The sequence below is a fragment of the Puntigrus tetrazona genome, chromosome 17 (assembly GCF_018831695.1).
Source record: "Puntigrus tetrazona isolate hp1 chromosome 17, ASM1883169v1, whole genome shotgun sequence".
Lineage (NCBI taxonomy): Eukaryota > Metazoa > Chordata > Actinopteri > Cypriniformes > Cyprinidae > Puntigrus > Puntigrus tetrazona.
The window spans coordinates 2,849,992-2,862,270 of NC_056715.1; the positions used below are offsets into that span (position 1 = coordinate 2,849,992).

Below are 12,279 nucleotides of genomic sequence, written 5' to 3' on the forward strand. Positions count from 1 at the left end.
AGGTTCTGGAAACAGAAGGGGAAATCTCTCCAATGTGACTGTGAGGGACACAAGCCAAATATAAAAGGTCAGATATTCATTTAAGGACAGCAGTCTTGAGTTCAATAGGTTTACTTGTTCTAACCTTTTTCTTGCATTAAAAATTTTGGTTCACCTATGAAACAGCCGAGAAGTCTATTGCAAAAATGCATTCAAAACAAAATTAAATGCAACATCTGACCCTCGTGTTTATGTTCTTTAGCGCACGTGAGTTTTCTGGCATGGCATGAAGGAAGAACCGTTTGTTTGCTAAATGCACGCAGAGACTAAAAGTGGCACATTTAACCGCTGTGGCCTCTATAAAGGGTTCGAATGTAGGTTTAACATGCCTTTGATATCTGAAGATTCAAATCCAGGATATAATAAAGTTGGTTAATTAGTAGCCTACATGTAATGCTAATTTAACATGGTTGAAAACTCAAAAGTACTTAGAAAACCAGCCACAACCATCAAATAATCAAAGACACTGAATGATTTTAACAATGGGATTTAATAAAGAATAAAAGGACACAAGAAATCAACATACATTAACATTTATTTTACAAATGGGTAATTTACAGCTAATAAGGTAAATGGTGAAGCTGTTGCTCATGCATATTTAATGTGCATTTAACAAAAGCCCTTAACAATCAGCAGGTGAACTAATCTTGGTAGCACTGGACACTTCTCAGACAGACTGCGTCTGTAATACACTGCTTCAGCTCTCACTTCCTATTCCATTTCCATGTATGGCTAACCAAATATATTAAGTTATAAATATCTTTAAAAAAAAGTAAACCATGTATGAACAATGCATTTACATAGTACTTGCTATGCAGATGCATTACAGCAAAAGCTGAATTTATAATAAATACCAAAAAATTAAAAGTAAAAAAAAAAGCTACAAACAATGACATCAAGGGGGTAAAAAGTGCAGGGGAAGGCATTGTGCTGGACAGAACTTGAGTTCCCAGCTGACCGACAGGCAGTTTTAGGCCATGCAGCTGATTTCTGTCTAGGCACTTGATTGTGTGATAAGAGAGATAAGCCAATTTGATTGGCTGCATCCTAACTGATCTCAGTGCCCCTCGAGTCTCTCACACTGTGGTCATGAGTTTTAACGAGCCTGATCGGAAACGTAAGATCTTCTTCTTCAAGTTGTGGGAAGCCTTGATTTTGACAAATGCCTTCGCCTGTGCTGACGTCATTCCGTGGGATCCTGTACCCGTCTGGTTGAACTGGGGCCAGTTGACCCCTGCACTCCCCTCAGAGTCACTGCTAGTGCTGCTCTCAGCTACATAGTCTGCCTCGCTAGCGCTCGACTCGCTGTCTCCAAAACAGTTGGTGGTGTAGTTACTCCGCTCATCCTCGCTTGTGTCCAGTATGGTGGAATGGAAGAGGGAGGCGCATTCTGCTGAATATTCAGAGTCGCTGCCCACATAGGCGTAGGGACTGGTGTAGTGTGCATTAGACGGCAAGTACATGGCGGACATGTGGCCCAGCATTTCACGTTTTTGTCTGCGGTGAGCCCTCTTGAAAGCCTCCTCATATGGTATCTCATGGAGACCCCTTGGCCGCCGGTGGTAGTCGTTGCGCTTGTACTTAGGTTTGGCCAAAACTGCTTCATGATGTCGGTGATGTCCATGGTGTCTCTGGGCAGAAGATCGACCCCCTGTGGAACTGGAGTGCTTCTCCAGGATTCGTCCTTCAGGGATGGAGGCAGGAATTCTCTTGGCTTTTGTGGAAGCCTTCTTGGAGGACCTGTGCAAGTGGTTGACGTCGTCCACTTGTCGAGACCGCCTAGATCCTGTCCGATGTTTATCGCGAGCAGTCTCAGAAACATGCTCAGAATTGTGAGGTCTGCTTTTGACACTGGTTGAATTTTTCACTTTGACAATCTTGATATTCTTGGTGCCACCCTTGTGGAGATGTCCATTCTGTTTTTGAGCAGGGATGTACTGGGCACTGACCAGCTGACCTCCTTCATCTTGACTTTGCGAAGAAGAACCGAGGCTGAGCAACTCTGGAGCCAGCTGTTCTGTGTCTTTAGCACAACTTGCTGGAGCCTGAGCTTTAGGACTCCTCTTAAGAGGACTTGCTTTCATTGCCGGTCCAGATTTATTGTCCTCCACAGTGTAATAAGAATGCTTGTTGAGCTTGGGAGAGGAAACTGCATTTGGGCTGCCTAAATCCTGGCAGTCCTTGGATGCAACACTTAACAGTTGGCCTTTAGTGGCTCCAGAAACTTTCTTCTTCAAGACGCAACTAGTGTTATTATCATTGGTGCTTGTGTAACCGTTCTGTGGCTGACTTGGAGAAAAGTATGCTGCATTTTGTAGGGTTCCTCCCTTGGAATCAGCAGACCACTGTCTTTGGGGAGAAGCTGTGCTCGGCTCAGTGCTAGTTGCTGATGCATCTTGTAAACACGTCTGCCAGTTAGGCTTGAGGTCAGAGGTCCATTGCTGGGCCTGGACTACAGCAGGGGCCCGTGAACAAAGACTAGCCTGCCTTAAAATGCTCTTGGAGGGGTCAGTATTGATGCTGGTTCTGGGTTTGTTGGTCCTCAAGGGTTGTGCCCTCCTCTGAAGTAGCCCAAAGATATAACTATCCAGTTTTTTGTTTGGGAGTGTTTGAGAGGCATGCCAAGATGAATTCTGGTTGACCAAAACCTGCTCAGGTTTCTGTTCATCACTGGATGTTTCACCAGGCTTGGAGAAGTTACAATCGTCCTTTAGATGGCTCGTCATGGATTGAAAAAAGATAGGGCTCTGGACAGCCACCGCATGGAGAGGGCTGGGGTACCGGTAAACATCATTACCGTTTTTGGCAATGAGGTCACAGTGGAACTTGGAAAGGCCATCGCACGAGCCATCCGGGGATGGGGAATAGGATGCAGAAAGAGATCGGCGGACTGTTCCAGAACTCGAGTCTTCGTAATGGCAATCACACTCAGCACAACTGCCCAGCTCATCTGTAAATATCAGAGGAAACAACAATTAAAACATCAGATCACTAAAATATTTTGATTTTGTGATTTTATGGCCTTTGAGAGCAGATTATTTCTGATTCCTAGAGTTCTAGTGCTTAGCTGGGTGGGTGGTTGATTAGTTTTCATGTGCTAATGAGCCTTTTGTTGCTAGCTTATAGGTGTGGCTGGGAGAGACATCAGCAGTGCTGTGAAACGGTTTCTATCCCTGTCTGGGACCAAACTTCTCTTGTTTCACCTCTATTTGCACAGTCAGGCTTAAGTGATTACAGAATGCTTTCTGCGCAGGGTAATGCAACACAAAAACGGATGTCATTTGAAGAAACTAGAAACATACGAACAAAGCGGTCTTTCTTCGTGACAACAGCTTTTAAGCCAGAGGAAGAAATCACCATTAAGTAAATAGTTTTGAATTTGGTTAACAAAGCTAAAGAAGGGAACAGCGTTTCAAGACTTCATGGAACAGTGCTGATGGGTAAGACCAGTCAGAATGACCCAGAAACCTCAAACCGTCACAAGAAGACACTCACCTGCAGGCTTAAGCCTTCCTTCGGAGGCACAGATCGAGGTGTCGAGGGGGGTGCACAGGCAGGTGGTGGAACGACAACTGGACAAACACTCGCTGAAGACAGAGTTGGAGGAATTGGAGAGAGATCCTGAAGCACCGTCGCTTAGGTCGTAAAAGCCTGGGAGAAAAAGGGCGAGAGATTAACACATTAATTTTACATCTTCAGGAATGAGGTGACAAAGACTGTGCTTTACCGCTCTAAACTGAGCTCTGCTACCTACTTCCAATTACAATTTGAATAATGTAGCTTCAAGGAAGGTATCCATTTGCAAGAGGAAACAGAGCTAGGAACTAGATCTTCATACATCACAATTGATATTAGCATTAAAATAGTGAAGTAAGGAATAAACCCATTGCAGCTACTACAAGCAGCACCAAAATAGCTGTTCACATAAAACAAAAGTCCGCCTTTGGGCTGTGACGGAAATAATTCCAGTTCAAAGAATCTTCACGTTAGAATCGGTTATAAGGCCACTTTAACAAAAGAGACTTTCAGAGAGGAGCATACACATGTGTAATCAATCTCCACTTTATATAACCTTCCTCCAACAAAAGTGCAGTCAGTCCCAGCACTAAAATGACCTCTCGTATTTGGAATGTAAACCGAAAGAGCTGTTGCAGGCCTGTAGCACAGGGTGCAGATTGTTCGTATTACCAAATTAGTGCTTAAGCAAAACAGCTAAACAGTTTCCAACAGACATTAGGGCTTGCAGGTACACAAGCTACTACAGGCCCAAAGCACATAAAGTCGTCTTGTGCAAAGTGATATAATTTGAACAGGACTTCTGATTGCCTCCCTCGGGTGGTTGTTGAAGATTAACAATCATTAAAAATGTTTTTCGGTGCTTGTGAATCCGTTTTATTGTAAACCCCGCCTACGCTGAATGCTTAAGATTGTTTTGACGATCAAACATGCATTGCCTCTCAAAGTGTTACGCTTCACAACAGATACCAACCTGAACTTGGCCGGCTGTCCGTTTCCACATGTTCATGCGAAGTTTCCGTGTCCAACCGCAGGTCACTGATCTGTCGGTCTAATTCCTGGAGCTGGTTGATCAAACCTGCATCCCGCCTCCTGAGGCAGTTCTATAAACAAACAACACATTTTGGAAAGATGTTAATACAAGGTTTCGTGCATGTCTAGTACCTTAGCAGCTTCGTAATTGCTAAGATTGTTTGCCCTGCAGCCCTAACAACGATCTGGAAACAATTGCATTTCTCAATGCCGGTGGCCTCACGGCACTGATCAGACAGATGTAATGAACTAAATTAGAGTCACACCTCGTATGGGAATAACCGTTCGACTTTGACACACCGCTCGAGAGCAATTGGATGCATCTGACAACACCCGTATCATGTGCTGCATTCCAAATTAAGCGTGGCGAAACGGCGGGCTGAGGAAAATGTGGCCCCTTCAAAGCAGACGGACATTACTTCAAATGACCTATAATCAGAGGCATGTTATCTGCTGCAAATTTTAACTGCTGTTTGCTGACAGGGGAAGTAATGCAGTGCAGATTCCAGGCTATATGGAGCAGTGGAATGGCGTTTCCTCTGCTGCAGACCGAGGCTGTAAAAAAGCCTGGTCCTGACAGGAGGGCTGCGAGTGATTTATGGGCCCTGAGCTCTCAGCATGCTGGGCTGCGCAGACCATTTTTACACAAAGTGCCATTTGCAGAGCACACCGACGGTTATTTTGAAACGGCATCAAATTAACCCCAGACCACTGTTGATGGCCTGGGCTTGGGTTTGGGATGGAAGTATCTAAATTGCTGGTTTATACTCAATTCATTCGGTTCAGCTTAGTCAAAAACCACAGAGTATTGGTTGTTTGTTATTGGGAAGTCATAAGGACATTAGGCATTATATGATCCACAAATTACCATAAACTTTAATGTAGTTCTGGGTGTGAGGCCTGCAAACAAACTGACCTCAAGATAAACAAGTGTAATTATGGGGAAGACTCAAGCCACTTGTGTACATGTCTGAGGCTTTTGCAAAGCCAGGAAACAAATCCAAACCTTGTAATTCTTTTCTGTATACAATACATTAACCACAATGCGTGGACCCGCAGGCTTACAACAATGGAAATGTTTGCAAATACCTCAAGTGGAACCAGGTGTCTTTGGCCCAACTGTTAAATTTAATCTTGGTCATCCTCTAAAGACAGCAGGGGGCTTGAGCTGGGCTTGTAAAAAGTTCATTTCCATTGAAACCCATCAACTAATCTCATTCAGGCCGGTCGGACCCCCTCCTAGACTTGCATTAGAAACTCAGGGATGTTCTACTGCTTCCAGGAAGTTTGATTTAAATGGTTCTCGTTCTGTTTTAATGCCATTCTAATGATTATAGGGTGTAAGATATAATCACCACATAACTACAAAGGCAAAAAAAAAAAAGAAAAAAAAATTGCATTATTTATCTATTGTTATTTTCTACTATACTAAAAATACTCCAATTGCCAATTTTATAAATATAAATACAAAAATTCTAAAACGTCACTATATATATATATATATATATATATATATATATATATATATATATATATATATATATATATATATATATATATATAAATATATTTTATTCTCAGTTTTGCAAAAATGTACGGTTTTATACTATCCCTCTCTCATGCATGTACTGTGGGATTATCATCAAAATGGTCATGTACCCTGGTAGTACCATGGCATTGTTGTAAGTACCTCGGAGTACCATGCAAATACAAATGGTAGATGACATTTTGTATACTCTGTATAAAAAAGTACACAGTACTGCCATCAGATACCATCACTGCACTATGGTACTAGTGTTGATGACAGAGATATTTAATCACCATTACTAATATGAAATAAACGCATTGTAGTAATGCATGCTTTTCCTTAAAAATACAGGCAAGAGAAAGGCTGCGTTACATATAAACCACTTTAACAATAATAACGAAAAAACAATCAGTTTATGTTACTCACCAATTGTTTTCTAAGCAACAAAATATTTTCCTCCAGAAGTTTCTCTTCAGTGTTCAGATAGCTGTCTTCCACCGCAACGCAGGGTTTGTCCTCTCCCGCGAGCTCCTGACAGTTCAACACACTCCTGACCAGCAGCTCCTGCCTCTGCCTGAGATACTCCAGCTCGGTCAGACCCGCGACAGTCGCGTCCAGACGCTCCCGGGTTCGAACCCGCTCCACTTCACCGCGCGCCTCGCATTCCTTCCGATCCCGCATCACGAGCGCGCAATAATCCCTGGACAGCAGCATCTCCGACAGTTCATTCATTTATATATCCAGCGGTAACGGCGCCACGGAGATTCTTCTTGTGAGCGAAGTGCATCTGAGAAACACTTATGACATGGTCAGACAATTTCCATGTGTTAAAAGTGATCATCCAAAAAAAAAAAAAAAAAAAAAGAAAATTTATAGAAAGGAAAAAAAATAAAAATAACTTTTTGTCATATAGATAAATGGCATTTAAACGCCTGTCGTCCTTGCTTAAGATCTGTGTAAAAAGTCCAAATCCACAGACAGAGAGGGCGTTGATGTGTGCAGTCCGGATGATACTGGGATCTGAACGTGTCCTGCAGTGAAGAGCTCGATCACACTCGCACACACACACACACACACACACACACATCTTGCTGCTGAGGATACGGCGGGGTCCTAACGCCCACCCCGTTCACCCGAGATCTTCTGTCATGTGGTAGCGTCCTTTTCACGCATGATGACAACACGCTAACTCTGTAAAACAACATTCAGATCTGCGTTAGATGGTTTGTAGCTCGAAACTGCATGCAAAATCATATAAAGTTTTGCTATATGCAATTGTTTAATTATCCTTTAAAAACAGGAGCACGGATTGTACCTAAAAATTTACATATGTATGCAAACGCGCGTTTAAAACAGGAAGCGTTACAAGATTCACAAGTAAACTATTTTAATTTCGTATGAAACAACAACAACAAAACTTGTATTTTAGTACAAAAAGTACTGTAGTAAGGTGATGCTATCAGGTGCTTTATGATGACCATATATTATATAAATTATATGTTATTTAACATGATATTTACTCCAAAGAATATCAAGGTGGTAGTTTCTCAAAAAAATATATACAAATAAAATAAAAAGTTACTTTAGTTGGCATCAAGCCTAAAAGAACAGGGCAATATACAAGAAAATAAGTACATAATGCATAAGGTGTGTATAATAACCTAATAACATGTTTAATAACTTGCAGCACAGATAATGACATACATTTAAGATTAAGATAATTAAGATAAAAGATTTATTTTAAGGCGTATTTAAAGGCACTCAGGTGGATGACTGCCCTCTGCTGTTGTTAAGGCAAAAACCTCCTTCACTTTTGTATGCATGTATGTATATAGCCTATTTATACACACATATACATCAATGACCTTATTTTATTTTTTACTTATTCCAACAGCTCACTTTACAGAATTGCTATAAATGTATATTTTATATATGTATATATAAATAAGCTTTTTTTTTTTTTTTTTTATGTCTGTGTATACACACACACACACACACACATTTCACCAAGATGTAGGTTAATATACATTAGCTCAAATAAAGGATGATCTACAGGTTTTCTGAAAGACGGATCTGTAAAACATATGTTTAAACATTATTTCTGGTAATAGACTCCACAGCTGCTTCTATAAGAGCTTGAAGTCACATTTCTCAACTAGCTCATTAGTCAGACGCGTGGAGAACTCAAAACAGACAGATTTGTTTGAAAATGCATCTGTGAAATGGATCAAGGATTTACATATCTAGGACGTAATTGTTCTGGCAGATACCAAGCTAATTTATAGTTTGGATAAAAAACAAAAACGTGTGGGTTTCGACCTTCACCCATAAAAAAAAAAAAAACTACAAAATATCCACCATTTATAGAACGGATGGATACTGGTATCTATATTCCAATTAAAGAAAGCACGAGACATTGAGTGTATTTATCAGAATAAATGAGTCTGACGGACAGACTCTTTCCGCAGTTGCGTGTCTAATGAAAAACACTGCACCTCTCAAACCCCTGTCCGTCAACGTCAGCCGATGGCTCAGACGGTTTCGTTTGATTTGCAGCTAAGCAGGCGGTGAAGATGAGTCAAAGAGAGGAGGAGACCCTCAGTAGACGGCACAAAGCTTAATCTCTCTTTCTAAACACGACAGGGATCGAGGAAATGGGATCCATGGCTGCTTCTATGAGGAACAGATGTTTGAAACACAGCTGGTGACCCTCTGAAACATTAGCCCTGGCCGGACGGTTACACGAGCGCACGGAAATACACACACGGTCACGGATGTGGAAAGAAAGAGCGGCTTGAGGGCGCAAACTTAATAAATGGACAGAGCCGTGATTGCGGGCCGCCACCTCAGGCTACGGCTGCGGGACAGGAAGTGACCCGGGATATACATGCATCGTAATTGGATCAAAGGCTGAAGTCTTTGCGCCACCAGAATCAAATCTCCCACACAAACAGGATAAATCCTTGCTTTCGCTGCCAGTTTTCCCCACCCGAACGCTCAAACACGACACAAAACCGATCAAGTGAGAAGTGCGCATTCGTCTCCATTAAAATAAATCGAACTGTTTTTGTAGGCAACCCTTGATTATTTTATGTAAATCTTTTCCCATAAATCTGACCCCAAAAAAAGCCAGACACTTTCCCTTAGACTAGCTTTTGCTAGTACAAAGTCACATTTGTGCTTTAACCTAATCCAATCACTCACAGTAATTACCTTATGAATTTTGTAAGGCCCATTAAACGAGAACAGGACCCCATTATGTAGGACTGGCAGAAACACGGGGAATAAATTAATACATCTAAATACATCAAAGCCTACAGCGCTACAGATGCCGAGCTGTGGGGACAAATCGAGCAAATGCGGAGTGAGGATTTATGAGTATGATAGCAATCGTCACCCCTCACCTACATCTTATATCACGCTGGACGCAGTGCTTTTATACAACGCATCAGTCACACAGATGGTTTTAGGTTAAAGTTGCACCCAAAGATTGAGGAAACCGGCCAAAAATAACTAGTTCTAGGTGTTTGTTTTAGTATTCCTGCCGTGGTGGAAACAAAACGCGGAAAATGTTCCATTAAGGAGCCTAATGAATCTTCGGTGTCAAACGAACATGCAGGTGTCAGCTCTGAGCCTGTGATTGTAATTTGAAAGGAAGAGCTTGCCTGTTCGCCACACGCTGTGAGAAACCGCACGCGCTCGTCAATAGCGTTGAGGGATTCTGGATAAAACTCAAGGCCAGATCTTTGTTTGACCAATCTATGAGCTTTCGGAGTAAAAAGACAGCATTTGGGGCTTAGAAAAATTCTTATAAAGGAATTTCATATCTCTTTGTTAATACAAAACAAGTCTTACTGGGGTTAAAGTCATTCTGGGTTAAAAACAAGTGATTTTTATTAATGCAAACTTACTAAATCATTGCTTGCGGCAATCAGCTGTACGCTAGATATGATGTGGAATACCATTTTTTTGCCTGAATTTGTGCAATTTTGTCAAAACATTTCAATAATAAAAAGTCTGGCATTATTTCCATACCTTCCACTTGTTCTGAACCTGTATTAGTTGCTTTTTTCTGTTGAACACCGAAGAGAATATTTTGAAGAACAGTTAACGGTACCCTTCGATTTCCATCATTTTTTATTTTTCCATATTATGGAGGTCGACGACTGCCGTCAATTCTCTGATCACTAACAAAGAAACCCACACAAAACTTCCATGGCCTCCAAGTTATTAAACAATTTCCTGAAAAACCTCCTGTACACGATGCCTTCCGTTATTTCATTGAAATACTTTTTAGCAAGTAAAAGTTCATTAGTGTCGAACCCTTAGTAAACATTAGCATTCTAATATGCGTCCCTTTAGACACGCACGTCTTTTTGTACGTTCTAGTAATATTACAAAATGAAATCTTACTGGACTAAAGCAATTTTTGCCTACTTGATTGCCCATACACACATTTCAGAGATGATAAATGAAAACATGATTTGAATGTGATATATTTCTCGATTATCAATGTATTGCACTGCATTATGTTTTGCCTCCAACAATAAAACTACAGAGCTTTAATCATTAAACTAAGCAAATATGACCTATGAAATATAATCAGAATAAATGGAGATACAACTGATAATAACACGCTTTTTTTGTAAGTAGTGTGTTATACTGTTTATCACTGTTTATTTAAATATTTCAGTGTTTTTGTAAAGACTAAAATATAATCGGGGAATAATGTGAGCTGTTTGCTAATAAATTAAGGCAGCATTGAATGAGACAAAGATACTCACAGCTGAATATTAATGCAAAGTCAGTCACGGGGGTCCCATGTGGATTCTGCCATAATTCAGACCAACATATAGTGCCTTTAGGCTATTATTAAGTTCAGCATGGTTGTCATGTTTGATACGTCCTACACATGCTGCTGTGATTGTACCGCTGTTCAGACAAAACATATGGAATAAGAAAATCCTTTATGTTAGTAACAGAGATCTTACGACTTCAACCAAAAGATTATTTGACTCATTTTTGAACTCCTTGCAGATAATTTTGAGCTATAAAAAATAAAGTAGCCAACAACAACCCTAAAACTAAATCTCAGATGACTGTCAAGTGCGTGAGTTAACGTTAAATGTTACAAAGGTTACTGTAATAAGAGCAGATTTGAAAAAGCAGCATTACCGTCGGGACATGCGGGGATGCTCTGGATGTGATCTGGACCTTCAGCCTATATAAAAGAGAGTGAAGATTATCTCAAAGTAAAGGCTGCACGGGGCACTGATGTGTCACAAGTCAAAAGTTTAATCAAACCGTCTGTACAGAACGTCCCGGCTGAAACAACACAACTTCACTAGACATCTGAGCCGAGCTGCCTGAGGTCAGGACATTGTCCAAGAAGTTGTTTCTTCACAGATCTGCTTACTCGTACAACTTCTTACCGCACAAATTCTCACTTATGAAATCCCAGCTATGCCTTTGTACTTTAAACTGGCCGTGATCCGGTCCAAAGGTCTTTAAAATCAAACAAAAGCAAACCGAGAATAGAATTAGTTGCCTAAAGTAAAACTCGGAGAAGGTGATACTTCAGCTGAAGAGAACAGCATCGGCTAAAAGTGAGGCCCTTTTATTCCGTGGAGAGGTCACACAATAGCGGTCAGACCAGGCGCTCTCCAGAATCTATTTACTGTCAGCCTGTGGATCATTAAGAGTATTAATGGTGGGGTAATGTGGACCCGCACAATGCCAATTACCCAGACGCCTCTCAACAGCCCCTTCACACCCATTACCCCGAGAACACTCTCACTGCACACTTTACATGGAAACACATGAGCACTTTTCCACAGCAAGTACACACTGATCTGGGTGACTGGAGCGCAGACGAGCGACGAAAGATTGACATGCAGTAGAACCAAATAACTCCTAACCAAATACTTTTAATTCGGCAAGAATTAATTAAATTGAATAAAAATGATAACAAAGACCAATGATTTCTGTTTAAAATAAATGCTATAAAAGGTTAAAATACAAAAAAATGTTACAAAAATATTAAGCAGCACAACTATATTCAACACTGCTCATAATAAGAACTGTTTTCAAACACCAAGTGAGCATATTGGAATGATTTCTGAAGGATCGCTGGCGTAATGATGGTGAAAATTCAGCTTTGCATC

The 12,279-nt window shown here is 40.9% G+C and overlaps 1 protein-coding gene across 2 annotated transcripts; it reads right to left on the bottom strand.

Annotated features, from left to right (window-relative positions):
* Positions 1-510: 510 nt before the first annotated feature.
* Positions 511-11,551, bottom strand: dact1 (dishevelled-binding antagonist of beta-catenin 1). 2 transcript variants are annotated; one of them, XM_043263846.1, is made up of 7 exons: positions 11,420-11,545; positions 11,291-11,336; positions 10,900-11,047; positions 6,542-7,306; positions 4,529-4,658; positions 3,535-3,690; positions 511-2,989 (listed from the first exon to the last, which is right to left on the bottom strand). In XM_043263846.1, the coding sequence occupies exons 4-7, from the start codon at positions 6,845-6,847 to the stop codon at positions 1,116-1,118; spliced, it is 2,466 nt and encodes an 821-aa protein (XP_043119781.1). In that variant the 5' UTR covers positions 6,848-7,306; positions 10,900-11,047; positions 11,291-11,336; positions 11,420-11,545; the 3' UTR covers positions 511-1,115. The 2 variants fall into 2 exon arrangements, with proteins under 2 accessions (XP_043119781.1, XP_043119780.1); XM_043263845.1 differs by having other exon boundaries at positions 11,291-11,551.
* Between the last annotated feature and the right edge of the window lie 728 nt (positions 11,552-12,279).